This window comes from Corvus cornix, chromosome 9 (genome assembly GCF_000738735.6).
Source record: "Corvus cornix cornix isolate S_Up_H32 chromosome 9, ASM73873v5, whole genome shotgun sequence".
Classification (NCBI taxonomy): Eukaryota; Metazoa; Chordata; class Aves; order Passeriformes; family Corvidae; genus Corvus; species Corvus cornix.
This window is the reverse complement of record NC_046339.1, coordinates 1892705-1915918: the sequence shown is the minus strand read 5'-3', so window position 1 is coordinate 1915918 and position 23214 is coordinate 1892705. Positions and strand designations below refer to the sequence as shown.

At 45.2% G+C, this 23214-nt stretch overlaps 1 protein-coding gene across 1 annotated transcript in view; it reads left to right on the top strand.

Moving 5' to 3' along the window:
- The window catches only part of PPM1L (protein phosphatase, Mg2+/Mn2+ dependent 1L), a 74328-nt gene that overhangs the window by 41305 nt on the left and 9809 nt on the right, over nt 1-23214 (top strand). Inside the window, exon 2 of the mRNA XM_010397427.2 lies at nt 16535-16709. Within this exon, the coding sequence (XP_010395729.1) occupies nt 16535-16709 (175 nt within the window). The remainder of the gene's footprint in view (nt 1-16534; nt 16710-23214) is intronic.

Sequence of the window (23214 nt, the reverse complement as noted above, 5' to 3'; positions counted from 1 at the left end):
CAGCCAGAAAAGGCACTGGGATCAGCACAAACTCTATTTTATTTATGCCAGAGGTACAAAATGGAGGCTTTTGCTCAGAGATTGTGCCTTGCAGAGATTTAGGTCTGGAAATGGGAATGCTTTGATTTTTTTCCTGCTTAGCCATTCCTAGGCTAAAGGAGTTTTTAGTTTCTTCGTTGGTTTGGTGCAAAGGAATAATTGGTGCCACAAAGCCCCCACTGGGGTGAGTTACTCAGGGTATTAATGCAGATTTCAACTGGTCAGATTTCCAGCTGTCAGCACATCTGCTAGATTTATACTTACTTATGAGCTATATATATTTTTTTAATATGTATTTTATATATATATAAAGATATGTTATTATATATTATTATATTTATTGTAGAGTATGTATTATATATTGTATATTATATAATATATTTTATATTAAAATCTATTTGTTATATTTTTATATATCTTTTATATATCTGTAGTTATAGATAGATATTTATATGTATATATTTTATATATTCCAGTGGTGGAAACTGGGGGGGGGGGGGGGGAAAAACCTCTCTCCTTCCCTCTCCCAGTGCCCCACAAAGCAGAAACTTCAGAGTTTGCATGCCCTGGTTTTCCCCCTGGGATTGCTGCAGTTGTTCACAACCAAAATATATAAGAAGGTTCCAAAACAAAAGTGATGGAAATATTGAGGGAAAGCTTTTGCTTCCCTTCTTTCTGCTTGCAACATTTGGTGTTTGATTAAAAACTCAAAATCTGGCATCTTGTTTTATGCAAAGCACCTGGAATTGGAAGGGGCGCAGTCAAACACAGGAGGTGGGATTTATCCCCAATTCCCCGTGGGATTTCCAGCTCCTGGCATTTTCTAGATGAATACTCAGACAAATTGCACGGAAATGATTTTATTAGATGCCTTTCAAAGCTAAATACGTGTCAGTCCTTGGAGAAAGGGGCAAGCTGCAGGTTATTTTGGTGATATTTGGTAAGAGAAAACCAGATTTTTCTCGTAATTGATTTCACTCTAAAAAACCACGATGCTAAATCACTAAGAGAGGTTGTTTGAGTGGGTTTCTAGCTCGGTTTCTGAGAGAAAATCAGATTATTTCTTGGCCACTTACCTATAAAAACATTTTAACAGCTCTTTCGCTTGACCCTGTAGTTAGAGATTTTATTTTACATAATTCCTGTGAGCACTGAGAAGGGCCAAAGAGAAAAACCACAGGAATCAGCAGGAAAAAGCATTTTCCCTCAAGCACATCATCCTGATGCATATAAAGTACAATTTTAAAAGATTTTAAGGAGTTTTATTCCACCTCACTCATATTCCCTAAAAGTGGAACTCGTGGGGTGCTCAGAGTTTGGGTTTTAGGCGCAGTGAGCTTCACTGTTTTATTTCTTCTCTGCTTATTTAATATATTAAAGAACCACAGAATCATTTCGGTGGGAAAAGACCTCAAAGATCATCAAGACCAACCGTATTTAGCGGATCATAAAGCCCCAAAATCTATAAAATACTTACCCATAAATATATAAATATTTATCTAAAAAAATATATATACCTATATACATTTGTATATAATATATAATATATAACATAAAATATATAATATATAATATATATAATATATAATATTATATATATTATATATATAATATATAATATATATAATATAATATATTATATATATAATATAATATATAATGTATTGTATTATATCTTTTATAATATATAATATAATATATAATGTATTATATTATATCTTTTATATTATATATTATATATTATATATATTTTCTGTTTCATCCTTCTATATATATTTGTATATTATTTTTATCTATTTCTACATTTATAAATATATCTATTTCTATAGAAATATTTATAATACATCTAAAATCCTATAAAATTTTATAAAATAAAATTAATGTTCTAAGTGTCTCGTTATGCAGAAAAAAACCACAGTGAGAACACGAGGTTGGGTAACAGTGTGTGGGCCCTGCTGGAAAGTTGAGGCCTTAAATTCAGAGTTTTTAAGGAGAATAAAAGGGGATGCTCAAGGAAAGGATGCCAAAGAGCTGGGATTGGGGGAGAAATGGGAGTGGGAAAGCTGTGCAGAGAGGCCAAGGGCAAAAGCACAGCAATGAGAAGTAAAAATAGCACGATAAAGATCATTCTGGTACCAAAAAATAGCCTGTAGCTCCTCGTGTGCATGTGAAACTCGACTAGTGACCAAAATAACCTCCATGGAAAAGAAATCCAGGATGTTTCCCCAGCAGCTCTCCAGAACACCGTGTACGGATGGCAGTGAGGAAGCATCTCGTGGTAAACAGCTTTTTACCCATAAAACCAAGATAGACTCCCTTTTATTTCTCACTGGGATTGCTGGTGTTAAATATTTCATTTTTTCAGGTAGTTTAAGCTGCGGTTCTTTAAAAATAGAATATCCCCTAATTGTGTCCAGTGAAAACATTCATTGCGTAATTTTGTGTTTGGATTCATTCAGCCCCTGATTTCCACCTGATTTCCAGGCAGCAGAGTTTATTGCAAAGCTTTAGAAAACCAGATTAGAATATAATTTTAAGTGTCAGGGAACATCAAGCATTTCATCGTGATTTCCTGCAGTCATTGCTCTTGCAAATTTGATTTCCCACCTCGCTAAAATCCACTTTATGGAAATACTGCATCCACGTGAGGGGGAAAGGGAGTTTATGGGCTCCAAAATTGAGATAAGGAGTTCAGAAATAGCCCTGATTCAATTTTCCTGGGCTTTTCGCTCACGTGTTTTGTTCTGGTGGAGCCTCTTAGGTGGGAAATGAAAGGAAATGTTTCTTTAAAGCAGCGTTTTCACCTCCCAGAGCAGCCCATGCATTTGGTTTAGCTCATCCCATTCATTTGCTCCCAGATTTCTCTCCCGGGATACTTTTGGGTTGATACAGGAGTATCAGTAGCTCCTTAAGGTGAGGCTCGCTCTCAGTGTTTATTTTGCAGGGGATTTTCTCCTTCCTAGAACGGGATGGAATAAAAATAGCCAGGATTCAACCCCAAGGCCAAGCAAGGCAATGTAATCTGGTTTTGAGCTGCTGAGCTGACACCAGCTCCCGGGCAGGGATGGGCTCCGGGCTATTCCTGGGGCTTTGCAGCTGGAAAAGCCACCTGGAACTCCAAGTTCCTTCCTGAGTCCAGCTTAGTGCTCTTACCAGCACTCATCCCAACCCCAGAGGCCTCTCTCCAAAAACAGGGAATGACAGGCTCCGTGCAGGGATTTAATTCCTGTCAGGGCATCGAGCGGTGCCAGGGCCTGGGATCTGCCAGCGGAATCCTCCCAGGAGCTGCTGCTGATGCTGGAGCTGCTGTAGGAACTTCTCAGCCATGATTTTCCTTCTCCTTGGGAAAATGGGAATGTTTTTTTACGGAGCTGGAGGCCGGTGCATGGATTTGGACACTCCAAAAGGCACCGCCGTGGATGACGCTCTGAAGGGAGGCTGGCCATGCTTAGCCCCTTGAGCACCTCTCCCTTCTTTTGGCCTCTTTGCAAAGCTCTTAAAGGTCTCTCCCAAAATTGCCTTTGCTTTAACCAGCTCCTTGGTGGCCAGCCTTCCCTTTTGTCCCTTTTCCTTCTTCCACAGACTTTCTCCCTGAGAAATGCCATTATTTGGCTGTACCACCACGTTGGCTCCAAAATAAGTTTCTCACTCTTCTGCACACCAGGTTTTTTCCCCCTCAACGTTTCCTGCTGGTATTTTATTTGTCTCTATTTAGCTGAGTTTCTGTCACACCCACAACATTCCCAAATCCTGTTTTTACCCCTTTTTTTGCTCGGTGTTGGCAGCATTTCTTTGAACCTTACGATTCTCTCAGATGTTGTTTTCTCGTTCCCTGTTTGTGTTCCGCCGTCGGTCGTCAGGAAACAAACCCACTTTTTTGGGGTGGAAAGCTGTGATTCCACAGTTTCCTGCCCGAAATGATTTTCTCACATGTTTTGTCCCGATCTTTCGAGACACTTCAAGCTGTTGAGATTTTTCCATTCTGCTCTGCTCCTTTGGTTTCACCACAGGTCATCCCTTTTGAGTTTACTGCTCAAAGTGTTGCCAGAGAAGCTGGGAGTAAATGTGGATGACAGCGGGAAGGGTGAGCAGCAGCTGGGATCATGCAGTGCCTGGAGGGAATGGGTTGTGTAGGTGGATTTAAAAGCAGCTGCACCTGGAGATGATGTTTAGACAGGGAGGTTTAGACATGGTTTAGTGATCAGGGGTAGTACACAGAGCTCAGGCGGAGATAACACCTTGGAATCATCGTTCTGAGAGTAATCCTGGAGCTCTCTGGGATGAGAGGATTAAGAGCGATGCTCCCACTGCTTCATCCTGCAGCACTGTGGGGATGTCCCCAGAGCTGCCTGCCTTGGGTTGGAGTCCAGAAAGCTCTGGAGAGTCAAGATTGGGAAGTCATCAGCTGATTCCTGGGAGTGGGACTCAGCCCTGATCCTTGCCCTGGACAGCTGTTAGGAAACACTCTGGAAAATAACAGGTGGAGTGGGAATAGGTCTGTGAGAATGATCCGAGTGGAATTATGAGCAGCAGGGGGAAAAATCCCCTCAGAGTTCATCCATCCTGAGGGGTAACACCAGAGTGAGGGAACAGCACCAGGGTGAGGGACAGAGCACGGCACCAAAGGGCCCAGGTGCCAGAGACTTTGGGGGAAAATATTAATGATTTTGGGAAATAATAAATCAATACCTGAGTGACAGCAAAACATTGATTTGGTGCCAGCCCTGTTTTGCTGAGAAATAAACTTGATCACTTGATCTCCCCAGCTTCCAGCTCTACACTTCACAGGCTGACAGAGAGCTGGCTTAGAAAAACCTGAGGAATTCATTCCCAAGAGGGAAGGTGTTTCAGTGGGATTTGGGAAGCGAAGGCTGTGAGGGGAGCAGTTTGTTAGCCCTGTTAATGTGGTTCACAGGGAAAAGGGTCCAAGTGCCTGGGATCAGGGGGTTGGAGCAGCATTCCAGCTCCCAGGGCACTGCCAGCATTAGTTCACCACCATGGGATGAAAGCCCAGCCAGCCCCTGGGATATCTTGGGTTTCTCTGTATTTCAAATCTGTTTTTCTTCAGAAACGTTGGCTCAGGTTTGCTTAAATTTCTGTTTAAGCTCCTGGAAGTGAAAGGTTGAATATTTTTGGGAACATTGCCAAAATATTAAGCTCCGCTGCGTAAGTTGCTTCTCTCCACGCTCCCAATAAAAGGTATTTGCTTTTTGTTGTCTCAAGGCTTGCCATGAAATCTGAAAACTCCAGGCTGTGTCACTTTAATATACAAACACTCCAAGCAATACAAAAGCCTTAAAATCAAAGCTGTGCTGTTATCTCTTCGGAGCAGGAGCTTTTTCAAGGAGCTTCTAATGCAGAAGCAGAATCACTTCCCAGTTGCTGCTTTGAAGTTTTTATAGTGTGCTATCATAGACCTTTAATCCGTGCTGGGGCTGCTCTTAAAAATAGGAGGAAATTGCAGAGTGAAGCAGTAAAGGGAAAGAAACTGCTTGAACATTTAATCAGCCTCACTTGATAGAGAGGCTGGTGCTGTCCCAGTGAGAGGAAACCTGGTCACGGCTGTCACTTGGAGTGTGGTGCTGCTGGGATGGCCCTGTTTGGGTGCAGCACAGCCTGGTGATGTTTAAAGACATGAAATGAAGGTATAAAGATGTAAAATCTGCTAAATGATAACTACAACACTCTCTAATGTCACCCAGAGTGTCTGTGGTCAGGTCTCAGCTTGAGGCAGTCTCTGCTTATTCCCCTCTGTAAATCAGCCTGTCCTGAAGTTACTTTTCCCCCCTCAGCTGGAAAATTCCCTGCTCAGGCCCCCATTCTCCATGAAAATAGCTGGAAACCTCCTTGACCTTCTGGCTTGTTACTAAGTGCAATTAGCAACCCATGTCCTAACGAGCTAGAGAAACAAAGTGACTATGTACCATCTTATTTCATTAAACTGTGTTTCAGGAAAATGGCCTTTAAATAGCCACCTACATTGCCCTGGAATTGAATCACTGAGGCTGGAAGAGACTTCCAAGACCATCAAGTCCAACCTGTTCCCGATCCCCATCCCTACCTTGTCACCAGCCCAGAGCACTGAGTGCCACTTCCAGGTGTTCTTTGAACGCAATTGGTTTCATCTTTCCTTTTTCTGGCTACTCCACTTCACTCACTCTTCTCCCTTTCCTGAGTCTCTCCTTTCTTTTTTCCTACATCTGCCTCCTTCCTCCTTGTTTTCCCGTCTTTTTCAATTCGGTGTGATTTGGCTGCTCATGAACTTGAGGGATGTGAACAAAAACACCTCCAAGCCTGCTCCCCACGTGCCTTTGGGCTCAATAACCAGAGATGTGCTGATCACACAGGCAGGAGAAATCCTTTTTTCATTCTGTCACATGGACATTTTTAGAGGGAAGAAGGAATAACATCCAGGCATTGGTGTTTGTCCTAAGTGGGGCCTGATTTATGCCTCTCCTTCTCTCAAGGGTACAGCTCTCCGTGTTTATGTAGTGAAATGGCTCTAGAAAATGAACAGGCTTTGGGAACTATTTATGGATTCGAATTGGCTGCTTTTCTATTTAATGAAGTCCCTGTCTCTGAGCCTGTGCCATTTAATTAAGTGGTTTATATAATTACTCTCTGACATCAATTCTGTCCACTCTGGAAGGTTTGTCTCTTCTTCCTGAAGGAGGTGTTTTATTTAATGGGAGTCTCTGGGTCCTTCAGCTCGGGAGAAGAAACTGCAGATGAATTCCAAGGCAGTCGCTCTGTAGCAGGGTGGGCTGAGCTCAGTGGCTGAGATCCTGCTCTGGCCATCCTTTTTTCCCTCAGTCACTGATGTCCCTAAATGTTCTCGGATTCCTCCTGTGTTTAGGAAGAAGAGCTGTGATCCAGGCTGTGTCACTACAAGCACAGCATCTCTTCTCTCAGAGCCTTCACATCCTCACCTCTCTGACCCGGTAACTCCTCTGAGGGCAAGTTTCCTTCTCTGGAAAAAACCCTTTTAAAAATAATTCTCCCTTTTCGTTACTGTTTTCTTTAGCCCTCAGATATTCTCTTGATTCTCAGATTCCAGGTATAACAACCAGACAGGGTTTTCCATTAACAATTCCCTAATAACCTCACCACAACCAGTCATTATTACCCCACTATTTATACATCCCGGGATTCCAGGAGCCTTTTTAAGCACTAAGTTGTGCCACAATCTCAGGTTTCAGCTGCTTATCACCCACATGATCACAAAAATCTCTTTTCCTGGCAGCGTGGTGTTCCAGGAGCACACGGAGAGGAGACAAAAGTTCGATTTATTCCGGATTAGTTTTCCAGGGACCGGGAATGCGGCACTTTCCTGGCTGGCTCCAGCTCATTATTTGGGTCAATACAGTGGATTTTTCAAACCCAAAAGGAGGAGAGGATCTAAGGAAATAACCATCATTACATTGAACCAGAGCTCACTGAACCTTCAAGTTGTTCCCCTCAGAAATTGTAGTTTCTGAAGGAAAATGTCAGCGGGCTCCTTTTCCCTGTTAACTCTTTGTGTGCAGGATTTGTCCCAGCTCTGGGATGGACGGAGGAGAATCCAGCTGGGACAAGTCTCAGTTGTGTCTCCATTCCTGGATCCCTCTGGAAGAGCTGCTGGGATGAACCCTGAGGCTCCACAGCTCCTCTTTGTCACCCTGGAAGGTTTTATCTCCATCTCACCTCCTTCTCCTCACAGCTTTGGATGTAACACAAGGCTAATTATTAACGGGATTTCTTAATAGAGAATTTTTTAAGGTCAGACTTAAACGGCAGCTTAAGGATTGTTTCCAGCATTAGATGTATCCCATTTAGGAAAAGCCTTATCAGGACAGGACTTGGCTCCAGGGGACAACATCTGGCCACAGCTCCTGCTCCAGGAGCTTGCCTGGTTCCCTCAGGGGATTTATGGCTGACAAAGGCAAAGTGATAATATTTTATACATTGGCACTCTGCTGTTACTTGAAAATCCCTATGTGTTTCCTACTTGCTGAGCTTTGGACTTGCACTGGATGGAATCACAGAAATATTCCATTTAGGAGTGCTAGGAAGAGCGGGAGACAGGTTTGTGACCAGATGGTTGAACATTGGTGAAATTCTAAGCAGGTGAAAATAGAGATTTTTTTTTTTTTGGTCTCCTGTGTAACTCACCCAGACTGGATCTTTCCAGTTCTTGATTCCTGCTTGGCACAAAGCAATGTCTCTGAATCAGGAGAGACCATTTAGACTAAAATAATTCCACTCCTCTCCCTCAGTGCTTGGAGGGAGAGAACAATGGCAAAGAAAGATGAATGCTTCTTGCTATTTAATTGAGTCTAATAAGCTATAAATACATTTTTTCCCTCAATTCCAGGAGCAGAATGAAAGGCTTCTGGTAAAACTGGTTTTTCACTAAAAGAAGCCCTGCTCTTTGGGAAAGCTTCTGCACAGAGACACCTGTGGCAATCCCCTGGAGTAGTTTTAAGGCATTTTAATTCCTAATGAAAGCTTTCAGTTCAGGGGCTGCACTGATGCAGGGTTACAGGCACGGAGGTGGAAATGTCATTTAAAGTCGAGTCATTTTGCAAACCTCTTTTATTTTTTTACCTTCCATGTTGAACTTGGTGAGCTCAGTAAAATCCAAAATGCAGTATTTTGCTGTATCAAAACAGGCTCCCAAAATCAGCACCTGTGTGAGTTCAGCGGGTTTATGACACTCTGCCCATTATTTTTAGGGTTCTTGCTCTTTCTCTCACTCCTGCTTGTTTATGCCAATATGAAAAAGGATCCCCTTTGCTTAGATTTGATTACAGGGACGTAAGGGAACATTTCAGATCCTCCTGGTTGGGTGAAATGTTCCTGGCAGGTCTCCAAATGCAATCCCTGCTCTGTACACCTTGGTATTTAGTAAATAAATGGTAATTTGGGACCCGGATTTTTCTGCTTTGTTACCTGGTAATGGGCAAGTCTTTTCAGGCATTTTAAAACCCTTTTTTTATAGGCCTTCATTTCATATTCAGCTCATCTCTGTTAATAGTTCCACCCAATTAGCATCAAAATCAGGTGAAATCTTGACATCCCTATTTTTTTTCAGCACTTCAATCACACATATTTTGCATTGTGTCATTGACTAAATCGTGCCCTTTGGTAAACTCAAATATTAGTCAAACATTAATGTCCTTTCCCTATGGCCATGTGGGTGTTTGTCAGAATTATTGCTGCTCTTGTGTGTCTGTGCTCATGCATCTTCCAGGATTTATGGAATCCATCACCTTTAAACCAGCTCCAGCTCCCTGTTTGCCAGAGCTAACAGGAATTTTATCAAATGACTGCTTCGTGCCTCATTTTCACTTTAATTCCCCCACTAATCTTAATTTTTCTCCTAAAAGAGGCATGGATAATAATTGACTTTCTAATTAAGATTCAGAGTTTGTGTCTGTGCGTGTGCAATTTTAGTGCTGATGCTTTTCTTTTAGCTCCAGGAATAGTTCCTTTACTCTCATTGTTCCTAATATTCTTAATTTTGGGGGTATATATGTGGTTGTCAGACCAAATATTCAGGGTGGAGTAAGCCAGCCCAGTTGGGATTTGATGTTTCCACGGATGGTGACCCCCCCAGCCTCTTGGGGCACCCTGTGTTTGACCAGGAAAAAAGCTTTAATTTAAGTTTCAATGGCATTTCCTGCATTTCAGTCTGTGCCCATTGAGGATAACGAGAAACAGAAATTGTTGACTTGGTGTGTTCACGTGGAAAATTGTCCTGTGACTCCTCCAGTCTTTGATGGGATTATCGGTAAATAATTGATAAATCCCGAGGAATTGCACTCATTTGCTGTGGGAGCACATGTAAATAAGTTGCAATTAATAAACCCAAGCACAAATCTGGGTATCTGATACTGCACAGTGTGGTCCTAAAAGAAGATTTAGGGGCTCCATGAGCTGTCCATGAGCTCCCAGGGCAGTGGTGAGCCCAAAATGGACAGAATTAATAGAAGTAAGGAGGTGGTTTTGGTGTTAATTACTGGTTCTGGTGTTAATCACTAGTTCGGGTGTTAATAAATAGTTTGGGTGTTAATAAATCTTCCTCCACCTCCTTGCTGCGATGCTTCCCCCTAAAGATCCAGGCTGGCAAACGGGAGTGTTCCAAGGAGAAGCCCGTGAGCGGCTGGCAGGATTCCAGAGGGAGCAGGGAGATGTGTCAGGGACTGATGGAGGGAATTCCAGCTGCTCTGCTCCTCTGCGACGGGATAATGGGGTGGTTGGATCCATGGATTTACATGAGAAAGGGGAATGGAGGTGGGAGAGATTGCGCTGGAAGTCGCAGATAACAGCGGGTTCGGGCTGGGGATGAGGGGAATGTTCCCTGTGGGACGGGAATCCATCCTCTCGCAGCACGGATAATGAACTTCCAAGGGCTGGGGAAGATTCTGTCTGGGAATATTCTCCCATTTTTCAAAACGACTTCTTCATTCAGAGAGTGAGGCAGGGAGGTGCTGTGGTCCCGAGTGGAGATGCCAGACGAGCTCATTAGAACGATGCCCCTTGCCTTGATGCAATTAACCTTTTAATTGGACCCCCAGAATGTTCCAGAACGTTCCTCGTGGCTCAGCCAAAGCAGTGGGGACAGATCCGTGTCCGTGCCTTGTCCTCCCTCACCTGCAGCTTGGCTCCACCACACAGAGCATGGCTTGGTTCGTTTCCATTCGTTAATTAAAAGCAGCCATTAAAAACACGGCTTGTACGAGTGTTTCGTGAACCAGTCCCTCACTGGAAAATGGCAATTAATTGGGTTTTCACTGATTGTCACCTGTGCTGCTCCGTGCCTGGCTGCAGGAGGGTCACACGTGTGTCCCTGCAGTGTCACCCTGAGACTGCTGGGCACAGGCAGAACGGGACGTGCCATTTTCCAGCCCAAATCCCGCTGATTTCCATGCTCCTCGTTCCAGGACACTTCAATAATTCTCTTCAAGCAGCGAGTGACAGGGGCTGTTTAAAGGGCTGGACTAAAACGTGTACTTTGGAGCCATAAATCATCCTGTTTTTATTTTTACCCACGTGGGGACGTGGTTCTCAGCCTTGCTGGGAGCCAGGAATCCACACACAGGCTGTGCCAACGGAGATCGAGCTCCGTGTGCTCCGAGCAAAGCCCAAATTCCAGATGGCTTTTCCTTCCCATTTCAGGGAGCCCAGTCCTCACTGGGCAATTCATTATTTTCCACAGCTGAAGCAGCTGTGGATTACTGTAATTATGGATTTAATATATCTCTGACAATCCAGCGTGAATACTAATTTGAACTTTAGCCATCTCCTTGGAATCAGGTTAATTTCCTCGTTATTACAGAGTGTCTGATGAAGTGAAGATGTTTGTGAGCTGATGCTTGGCCTGCTATGGAAATAACAGTGTGTGGACTGCAAAATAACAGTGGTGGTTTTGGTGTCCAGTGTTGCTGAAAGTCCCAGCAGAGAATTTCTGAGCTCCTCAAACATTTTCAGCTCGTAACTTCATTTTAAATTGGGAGCTGGGCTTTCCTGGGATACGTATTGATCAATTAATGTTTATCATAGAGGGAAAAAGATACTTTTAAATAAAAATAATAGGCTAAATGCATGAAAATTTGGGATTAAAGGACAAAAATTCTGTTGGCATGTTTGTCCTTAAATAGTTCCTTGCTTTAGAGGGCAAACTGTTTGTCCTGGTGCCATTTGTGGATCTTGCATTATCCCCTGGAGAGCAGATTATGTTTTGCTCTCATATGTTTTCCCTTGGAATGACTATTCATAGCTCCATGTCCTTATTCCAAGAGGTTTGCCTCAGCAAAATCCCACTGGCTTCAGGGGAGCTGTTCCTGCTGGTGAAGGACAGGCAGCTGATCCCAAATACCAAGGGTGGGATGGGAGAGGAGCGTGAATTTCCCTGGAATCAGCACAATTTTGGGATCTGATTCCATCCCCCTCCAGCCCTTCCTGTGTGAAAAGCTTGAGGAGGTGGTCTGTCTGCCATAAGTTTGGCTCCCAGAGAGAAAGGAATCCAAGGAATATTCTTTAGCCACTTCCAGAGCGTCAGGGTGCCAAGAAACAACTCTTGGAATGGCAGTAAAATGGGAACAAATCCTCGCTGTGTTTGAGCAGGGGGATGTGCTCATCAGGTTGTCCTGGTTCAGCTGGAACATCTCTGCCAGGATGACTGGATCAGGGAAAGGTGCACTTCCAGGTCTTTTATTTAATCTGGGATGGGATTTTTTTAACCTCGGAATCTCAATTTATGTATTTATGGCAATGTAGGGATATTCCTGCGCTGTCCTTTTTGGAAGTGAACAGGAAAGCCTTAGGGAATTTCTACGAAAATTCACTGATGGGCTTCCTGGAATACATTTCTTGTCCACAGCCTCATTATTCCATGGTTTTTACTTTCCCAGAGAGAGATGTTTAATAAGTTAAGTGCACTTTTCTTAGAATAATGAATTGTGTGGGTGGATTTGGGCTTTTTTTTTTTTTTTTAATAAAAAGATGCAAGTCCAAAAACCTGTATTTGAAAGTATTTCTGCTAAGGAGTGCTGGTCTGGGATGTGGGCTGTGAAATTCCAAATGGGATCATCATGGATTTCAAACAGCACCTCAGGCTGGAATCTTTCCCACGATTTTCCATCTTTTTGATGAAGGATGGGGTGGGTGTGGGTGGGAAGGTGATAGTGACAGTCACCCCCACCCTGGGAACACCTTTGGGTCCAGGGGGCCTTGGAGATGGGTCTTAATCCCTGAAGATTCTCTGACATCTGCTGGGATTCAGCACCCTGATTTGCATGGAAGGCTTTCCCGGGGATCCTGAGGCTCAGGAGAACCACGGGGAAGGATTTGTGGAACTGAGGGGTTCCAGCGCAGGGTTTTTATTGGGATGAGCACAGAATTTGCTCCTGAGGCTGCAGAGGGCAGGAATGGGATCAGCAGCTCCGCCAACACCCTGAGGAACCACTTTGCTCCCTGTGCCTTCCAAACCTCGGGTTTTTCCTGGGCGTAGGAATCATCTGATCCCACATCCCGGTTTCCAGGCACCGCAGTTACACCGACTGCTCTGTAGCTCCACCTCTCTCCCTCTCCCTTCAGATCGTGTTAAAAGTGCCCTTCCCAAGCAGCATCTCCCCATCCCCTGGGAATTCCCAAACACAGAGGTCCTTAAGGAGATTTTTTTCAGCCCGTTACCTGCGTTCCTGGGTGGATTTCAGCTGCCCCAGCCAGCTGGAAAATAGCTCATCTTTACAAGCGCTTCCCAACCTGCTCCTGCCCTGTTCTGCCTGGAGATTTTGGTTCTTTGCCTGGGATTTAGCTGCCAGTGAAGGCAGCAGGGGACAGGTGGCACTCAAGGAAAGGGAAATGAGCAGTTTAGTACAGAGAGACATTAAATCCTGGAGCATTTAGGCCATCACCTGTCAATAGCTCCTCTGCTCAGCAGTGCAGCAATGTTTTCCCTGGGTTTTCCTTGTTCCACATGGATTTGTGGAACCTTTTCTCACTGCCTTTTCTCCAAGTAATTTTTTCCTTCAGTTTCCCTTTGTTTCTGCATTCATTCATTCTTGAGTATGTTGTGACTGTGTAGATGTGCCCTTGAGTCTGCGATCACGGAGCAGCTCAGGGCTTTACCAGGTAAATCCTGGGCTTTTTCTGCGCCAGGACAGTTTTCACTCACACTTCCCTAAAGTTTCCTCCCAAAACCTTCTTTGACTTGCAGCTTTGGACCTTTTGCACCGTCAGGCCTCAGAAATCTTTGTGTCCTTCCTTTGACTTTAAAGATCATCTGATTCCACCCCCTGCCATGGGCAGGGACACCTTCCACTATCCCAGCTTGCTCCAAGCCCCATCCAGCCTGGATTTGAACATTTCCAGGGATGGGGCATCATCTCTGAAGGAGGGAACTTGTGGTGATCCACAGGAAACCTGTGGAAAGGAGGGGCAGCGGGGTCTTGGTGTGTCTTGAAATCCGTCACTGGTTTAGGGCCTACGCCAGGAATGCCACACTCTGCCCTGGATCCTGCATTTCCCCTGCTCCCTGAACGCCTGCAGCAGCTGGGAAGGCAGAGTGAATTCTCCCAAGGACATGAATATCAGAAATTTGTGGTGTCCCTCCTGTCCCTGTAAATCAGGGGCTCGGTGCCGCGGGTGGGGCTGAGGCAGTGAAGTCTCTGCGGTCGGTGTGTTAATTGGAAGTGTTGATAAATAATGGCTGCTCCAGCTAATTGGATCCCTCAGAGCTTCCCAGGCCATGTCCTGACCTTCCCATGGCTCTTGTTTTCCACCCTGGCTTTTCACGGGGCCGTGGAGCCGTTTAACACTCAGTGTCTTAATTAAATTAACTGAGTTTGGTCACGGCACGCTCGGGTCACTCCTTGTCCCCATGTGTGCCCACACAGGGGGAGCTCCTCCATTTGGGTGGAAAACCAGGGAATTCGGGGTGCTCTGCCTCGCTCCTCCTCCTCCCCACCACGGGATGAGCAGCATTCCCAGGGCTTTGCCTCTTGGAGAGGGATTCCCACTGAGCAGCGTTTATAACACAATTAATTAAAGCTTGCTGGAGTGTTTCAAGGCCAGAAACATGCAATTTGGGGGGAAAACATGGATTTTAAAGGTTGGGTGGGTTGGGGGAGTCAGGCTGTGGGATGTGGTGAGCCTGTGGAATGTGCTGAGGATGAGGAAGGATGCAGCTGTCCCTGCTGGGCTTCCACCCACCAAAACCCTCCTGTGTGTTCCAAACTTTCCCAAAATTCCCCAAATCACTGACTGAGGAGCTGCTTCGTCCAGGCACCACTTGATTTTTGAAGTAGCTTCATAATGAAGCCCTTAATGAGCATTTTAGACCTTTCCTCCCCCACGTACAAAGCAGGTCCCAGAAGGAGCCACTTCAGGGAGCAAATTTCAGCATCATTTATAGAAGGAAAATTTGCTTTGGATGTGTCTTTCCCATCAATTAAAAAATGTGGGCAGGTTTGGTAGTGACAGGAGGCCACTGGCTGCGTTTGGGTTCAGGTTGCTGCAGAATGAGGGATTTCAGCAATTCCTGATGGGATTTTTATGTCCAAAGTGGGGGGGAGGTTTAGAAAAACGGGATTTTTGTGGTGAATGAGCTCTGCGAGTAGATTTCATCGTAGATCTTTTAAAATGTGTTCTCTCCATATGAAATATTAATTTTCCATGGTAGGACGAAATACCCTAAAGTCAATTAAGGTATTAAAGTCAATCCTTTATTTAATTTGCTTCGGACTGGAAGCAGATTCCCAGGGGATGCTGGAGTTTCAGTTTTAGAAGAGTGGCCATGGAATTGCTTTCCCACAGGGATGAGGAGGAGGCAGATTGACCAGCAGATCGAATCCCTGAGCTCAGGTGTTTCCCAGGAGCACAAAAATCCCCCCCAGGGATCAAAGAGAACAAATCTGTTCCCAGAGGAAACATTGAACACAAATTCCTGAACTTGGGCTGAAATAATCCGTGTACAATGTGCCTTTTGGCCTTCCTGTGGAAAAAGCAACTGTTAAAATATTCATTATTCTGTGCTCATGTGGGCAGTTCCTTTGGTTTTCCCGAGTAATTCCCTTGGTGTCACACGGCTCAGAGTGCAGGAACACGGAGCACAACTTCAGGGGTATTTTAAGATTGCAATTTAATCACTGGTTGACTTTGGAAAACTAAATATAACCCCAGGAAGAGCCTGGAACAGAACAGGGGTGACTCCTGGTCACTCCCAGGCCTGGAATAAAACAACTTTGTTGTCATTTATTTTCCCTTTTTTTGCCTTGAGATGGGCAGGAAAAGGAGCACGGAGCCCTTGCTGCTCTGTCAGAGATGGGCAGCTGAAAAAACCCAACCCAAAGCTGTGCCAGAAAAAGGGAATTTCTATTCCCTGTCAGAGTGGGAGCGTGATAGTCCCAGGGGAGGGATGGTGGTGCTGCAAATCGGGAATCCAGGCTGGGTTTGGGTCTCTCCAGGTGTGGAGGGTGCCAGGGATCCCGGCCAGCTGCTCTCAGTGGTTACTCCCCCGTTACTACATTTTTACACGCGGCTCCCAACATCAGTCCAACCATGCCCCCTTGTGTTAATTCCCTCTCCTTTGGGCCCCTGAGCGGCGGGAGGAAGGAATTAAAGGAATTTTCTCTGTGTTCGTGTGTATAGGAATATTAATGGCCCTGGCCGTGTATCGAGAGCGGGTGAAGCGATTCCACTCTGTGCTTTAAAATGTAGGGAAAACACATTAAATTTGATTCCACTCTGCCACTTTGTGCTTTAAAATGTAGAATAAACACATGAAATCTGATTCCACTCTGTGCTTTAGAATTTGGAATAAAGACATGAGATTTGGTTGTTGTGTTTTCAAGAGGCATCAGCTCTGATGAAGCTGTGCTGTTGTGCTGGGCGTGTGTAGGAATTCCCTGGGGGAGGCCGGGTGGTGCCTCAGCTCAGGGGGGGTTTGCTCCATGATACCCCAACTCCAATTAACACAAATGGATTAATTACACTCCTCTTTGCTCCACAGTCAGCAGCAGAGTATGTGAAGTCCCGGCTGCCCGAAGTGCTCAAACAGCATCTCCAAGACTATGAGAAGGACAAGGAGAACAGTGTCCTGTCCTACCAGACCATCCTGGAGCAGCAGATCCTATCCATCGACAGGGAAATGCTGGAGAAGCTGACTGTGACCTATGATGAAGCAGGTATGGCTGTGGTTCTTTATAATTTCCATTTTACTGCCAAAAAAAGGGCTCACTTTCGATGTTTCCCCAAACACCTTGTGCAGGTTGAACTTTTGTCCTCATTTTTGTGACATTTTTTTGCCTCCTGAAGTCAGGCTGGGGTGGAAGATGTTCCTCATGAGTGATGGGATGCCAGGGAGCTGAGAGGACACTTCTGTTTCTCCCAGCACTTTGTGCTCTGAGCACTGATGTTGATTGATCTCCCTGTGTCTCTGCACTGTCCCTGGTACCACCTGCTTTCTGCTCTTTTCTCCTTCACAAATAACTGATTTTTGGGCTTTCCCAGCTGAGAGTGGCTGGGGCAGGCACAGAACCTGATTTTAAACATGATGTGAGGCCATGGGCAGCCAAACCCAGGCAATTTTGGAGGCATTTTAACAGTGAAGTTCCAGTTTCCAGGTTTGGTATTTACATTTTCTAGCATTTGGTTTTCTAGCAGTTAGAAATGCCTTCCAGCTTTTAGATCCTTCACAGGGTTCTCCTGATGCAGGAAATTTCCAGTTACACAGCAACGAAGACACACTCTTGATGTTTTTCACTGATTGTCCAAAATAACCCCCGGTGTGTTCTATTTGCCCTGAGTCTTACCAAAGTTTCTTGGTGTTTAGATTAAAATCACCTGGCCATCTGGTAAAGAAAGGCTCAAACAGAGAGGACAGTTCATCATTTAGAGCTGACTTATTCCCAGCAGGGCATGGATGGAGCTGCGAGCTGAGCTCTGGGTGCTGCTCTTTGTTCTCCTCTTCAAACACTCGTGGCTGAGCTGGAGCCCACCATCCTTCCCAGCAGCTTCCAGCCTCATCCCTGCTATCCCGCCCTTCCTTGGAGTACAAAAAGAGGGTTTACACTCCCTAGATCCTCATTTTGCTGTTTCCCTTAATCCCTGGTGGCTTTTCCTCTGGAGCTTCCCTGGTCTTTGGCACCGCGGTGCCCTTGGGTGCTGAGCTCAGCTCTGAGTCTTCCTCCAGCTGCTTTAGGCAGAAGCCTGGAACTTGTAATTGGGTTTTTCCTGCTGTCATTGGGTTTTTCCTGCTGTCATTAGGTTTTTCCTCCTGTTCTGGTGGATTTGCCAGGCAGCAGCCCCACGGGTCACTCCTTGCTTTGGTTACTGTCACCATGATAAAAGTGCCACCACTGGAGCTCCTCAGCACTTCCAGCTCTGCCAGAGGGCTGGGATTTTCTTCTGGCATTTCCTCACATGTCCTGAAGTACTTGAAATGGTCCAGCTACAAATATTCCAACTTTAAATGCTCCAGCTTCTTACCCACTTTGCTCAGACTCTTCCTCACGCTCCCACTCCTGAGCAGAGATTCTCTTGCAGCTGCTTTGATCTCAGATGTAAATGCCATTTACAGACTGCACACTCTGGCTGCTCTCAGTGCTCTGGGAATGGCAAACAATGACAAAGCTCTGTTGCTTTATCAATTAAAGCCACTCATTAACCCAATAAATTACCTGGTTCTCTGAGCTGCTGGGATCTGGAGCACTCTGGAGCCTCCTGAGCTGCATTTTGCAGAATACACCTCACGCAAGGAGCTTGGATTGTGGGTTCTCAAAGGCCAGCAGAGGTAAAATGAGGGTGCAGAATATTTCCTTCATCACATCTGGCCTGCTTTTAATGATGCATCAAAGATAAGCTTCAGAAGTTGTTGTTTTCTCTCACCTCTGGTGATCTTTTCTCACACAGAATTTCCCACTCCAATGAATCCTGTGAATTTTTTCCCCTCAGTTTGGTCACTCCAGCTCCTTTATATTTTGATTTATAGGAGTTTATTAGGGAGGAGAAAATGCAGGGAAATGACTGATTCCTGTCAGAAGGCAAAGAAAAGCTTTTTCCTTTATGGAAATCTCTGTGTTTGTACAGCAAAAATAAAGATTAAAACTGCTTGAAGCACATATTTGGGGATTTATCTCGTCCAGCAACAATCATGTGGAAATGAGAAGCTCCATAATAACTGCTTGAGAAAACTCCCAGCACACATTCAGAGCAGAGAGACAGCACAGCTGCAAATGTACCCCCAAAATTCCAGCTTCCCGAGCAGGTGGAGGCACCTCCAGAGATGAAAACACAGCAGTGGAGCCACCTCATCCTCCTGATTGTGTCCCTTATTTATGATAAAGGCAGAAATGGCTCTACCTGCTCTTGAAGTGAGAGCTGATTGGGAGCAAAGCACAGAAAATGGGCAGTTAAATATAATTACAGCAGCTGCTGGTGAGCCTGGGTGCTCCAACCACTCCAGCCCTTGGTGGCGGCATTCTCCTTTTTTTTTTTTTTGGCTTTTTTCCACCCCAAAATCAACTCAACGAGGAACTCGAGCTGCTGGTGGGGCATAAAAAATGAGGGAAAGAATCTTTGAAAATTGGCAAAATAAAAGTGATGGTGCTGAAAGGGGAGAAAACAGAATTTTGTGTGGCAGGCAATTGTGTGAGGGATCACCCAAACCCATCCTGGAGCACTGCCAAGGGTTTGGTTCCTGCAGGTGGGATTCCAGCAGGTGCCAGCCAGGGAAGCTGGACAGGGAAAGGTTTGAGGGGCTCCAAGGGCTCAGTCACTGATTGTAGCAGGGTGTGCTGGACAGGGAAGCACTTCCACACCTTTTCCAGCCAGGAAACCTTTCCCATCCCTCTTGGAAGGAGCATTTTGCACCCCCAGGAACTCCTTTCTCCCCAGGGATGCTTCCCAAAGTGGGTCGAGTTCAGCTGCATCCCTTTGCGGGAATGAAGCCCAAATGCTCTGGGTTTGGCACAATTTTGGGTGTTAATTTGGCCTTTCTGGCAACATCCAGTGTTCATAAAGTGCAGCCTTGATGGACTCGACATCCCAGTGTGAATCTTTCCCTCTTTTTGTGCATCTTTCTCTTTAGGAAATCAACACATCAGAGCTACAAATCGAATGAGTTTGTCTGGAAATAGTCAAATGTTGGCAAGATTTTTCGTGAGGTTTGAGTAAGGAAGCTTTAAAAAATGAAAGGAGGCCAAAAGTGACAGATGGGTCCAAATCCTCTCCTAATCCCTAAATCCTTTAGTTTAAAAAGTGGCATTCTTGACTAGCTGAGGCTGGGGTAATTTTGTGCAAGAATATTTTCTCCCAACAAAGCTTTGTTGGTTCTTAATCCCATTCCTTTCATTTACAGCATCCCTAAACATCCGAGGTGGTCAGTGCCTGATCTGTGGCAAATTTAGGTTATTTAAAGGCACTTAGGCATTTAACTCTGGTGTTCCAGGGAATTCCAGCCTGCTGGGAGGTTCTGGAGGTGGTTTCATCCTGCAGACCATGTGGTTTTTTCCTTAATGGATGGCCCCTCTTCCCCAGGAGTCCTGGCGAAATTGAGTTCCATTATTACACAACAAAAAGAGATGGAATTCATTTTTCCCTGCTGTCAAGCAGTCCTGGAAGATACTGGTATTTAGGAATTGCATCCAGAGCCAGGTGTCAGCCCCAAAATGGCTTTTCTTAGCTGGTGTTTGCTGGGGTCCAGCTGGTTTGGGGTGAGGGGGGGATGGGTTGGGCTCGGCCTTCCCTCACCATGTCCAGGGAATCCCAGAGCCAGGGATCCCTCATCCTCCACTCCTCCCTCCCAGCAGGATTTAATAGATACTGAATTGCTGAAATTCCTCATATCCAGGGTTTCTGTGCTCCCTGGAATCCTGGCTCTGGTTCCAGCTGTGGAAAGCTGCTCTGAGCATAAATCCAAGGCTCTGCCCTTCATCCCAACTCCAGGACTGCAGCCCCCAGTCCAGTCCTGTGAATGTTTCCCATTGCTGGAAGTGCAAAAAGCCAAAATATCCAAGATGAAACTTCAGCCAAGAGGTGGCAGATCCATCTGCTTCCCACAAATGTCCTGGCTGGAGCTGGGAGAAGTTGATTTTAACAACCAACAGGCCAAGGACGCCCCTTTTCCAGGTACTCTGCTCCCTTCCTGGAACTGCAGGCAGGTGTTTTCCCCCAGGGAAGGTGATTACCAGGAGAAAATGAGAAAATTAAAGCAGGAAATTGCAATAGGAATCATAAATAATGGGCATAATAAATGCTTTGTTGGGGGAAAAATGGGGTTTTTTCCTTCTGCAAAGAGCCTGCCAAGGTGAAGTCATCATTGTGCTCCATCATAATAAAATGATAAATAAATGATATCATTATAAATAAAATGATAAATAAAACGATCACAATAGAATCAGTTGTCCTTGCTGGGATGTTTATCCCAAGGTAATCCACTAAAGGAAGATCTGTTGGATTGATTTTCTTTAAGAGAAGTCCTGTCTTGTAATGCACCTTCCTCCTTGGGCTGTGCTTTGGGGCTGTGCTTTGTCCTGTTCACAGAGGGCTTGGAAAAATGGGAACACACTTCCACCAGGGGTGACTTGCCAGGAGTTGAAATCCTTGTCCTGACAAGGAATTTTGGGAATATTTCTCTTCCAGCCTTGGCTGGAGCCATGAGCAGTGAATGCTGGGAGCACTGGGGAGAGCAGGCACCTGGAATCCCACAATTACCCAGGGATCAGGATCCTGCAGGAATGTGGGAATGCTGCTGAGAGTGCAATGGCCTGAGGCTGCAAAGTGGCTGGGAAGCTTTCTGGAAGTATTTTAGGAGGGATTTAAAGAGCAGGAGATAAAATCATCCATTAAAGGTGATAAAAACAACTCTTCCAAAGGCAATGGGGCTGCACAGAATGTGCAGGAACAAAATCAGGAGAGCTGGAAAGGAGGAGGAGAAGAGCCAGAGGAAAGAGGGGAAAATTATTTTGGTGGTTCGGGTTTTATTTTCCCCAAGTGGGATTTTCATTTTGCTCCTTCTTTTCCCGTGGGATCACCATCCTTGTTACAGGATGTCACCTTGTTTATGGATGTCACCCATAAAATCACTGAGCCTCAGCTGTCCCAGCAAACTTCTGCCTGGCTTAAAATGCAGGATGGATCCTGAGGGATTGGACTCCCTCAAGGCCAGCTAATCCCATAAACATAAAATCTTTAATATCTTTGGCACCGTGATTGTGGAGGGGTGGATTTGCCTGGAATTGCCAAGACGTTGAAATCCCTTTTTTTTTTCCCCCCCGCTTTTTATTTTTGCCAAATCAGTTCTGCAGATGGTGTTTTACGTGGATTTGAATATTCCATAATGGGAGCTGCAAAGCTGTGGAGATTTCTAATGGATCCTGAGGTGTCCCTCAGAGATCCCAGAATTCGGGAGCAATTCCAGAGGAAATTGCACTTGTGGCCTCCTGCTGTTGAGCTGTCCTGGTGACACACACAAACCCCTCACCAGGGAAAAAAAACCCAGTGATTTTCAACTTATTTAAACCATTTCCAACATGTTGCTGCTGAGGGGGATGCTCAGGTGAAATTAAACACGGGAATGATGCCAGGAAATCAACCTGGGAGCTGAAATGGAATTCCCTCTGTACTGGGATGATTTTTCATCTGGACAAGGGAGGAATCACGTGGAGCTTGGAGCTACTGATGGTCCCTGTCAGAGCAGCCTGGAAGATGGAGAGGCTGCCCAAAAGGGTTTCCATTTCCCAGTAATTAAATTTTGCTTCCTGATGCACAAAATTCCCTTCCAGCTCTCTTGTTTTCCCACCTGGAAAACACTTTTAGGGTGTTGAAACACCTCCAGAATCCATCAGTCTGGGAGTGCCCCCAAATCTGGTGAATATCGGATGATTGATGGTGAGGAGGATTAATTGTGTGGGTTTGGATGGGATTTTGGGAAGGAATTCCTCCCTGTGAGGGGGGGGAGGGGCTGGGATGGAAGTCCCAGAGCAGCTGTGGCTGCCCCTGGATCCCTGGCAGTGCCCAAGGCCAGGTTGGAGCAGCCTGGGACAGTGGGAGGTGTCTGTGGGGGTGGGAGTGGATGGGATTTAAGGTCCCTCTCATCCCAAATCATTCCATGAGTCCCAGATCTAATTGGAAATAAAATGATTCTCTGTTTCAAATACAAACCCACTGGGTACAGCCGCTTGGGAATTCTTCTGTGGTGGAATTTAAGCTCCAGTCTCAGAGATCTGAAGTCATTCTCTGTATTTCTATGAACCTGCTGCTTCTTTTAATCTCTTGTGAAAGAAGAGAGTTCTTCTAATTTCAGGGGGAAAAGCACATTATGTTGAGATATGATGGAATGCTGAGACCTTGAGCTTTCAGAATGGTTGTTTTTAGGTTCAGGCTTTACAGAATGGATTATTCGGGAGAGTTTTGCTGAGAGAAGCAGGAGGTGCAGGGCATTGTAGGAAAGAGCAGCACTGAGGGGTTTGGGATCAGTGCCTGGATGATGTGCTGGCTCTCTGGTCCCACACACCTTGAGGAAAGGGAGGCGGGTGCTTTAAAAGTCCACGTTTTTGAAAGTTTGTTTGCTGCAATTTATTTCATTCACAGGCAGTAAGCCCAAGCATTTGGCAAAACTGTGTATTTTGGAGATTTTAACAACATTCTCTCCAATCTCTGTAGCTTCTGCTGCAAGAAATTATTATTATT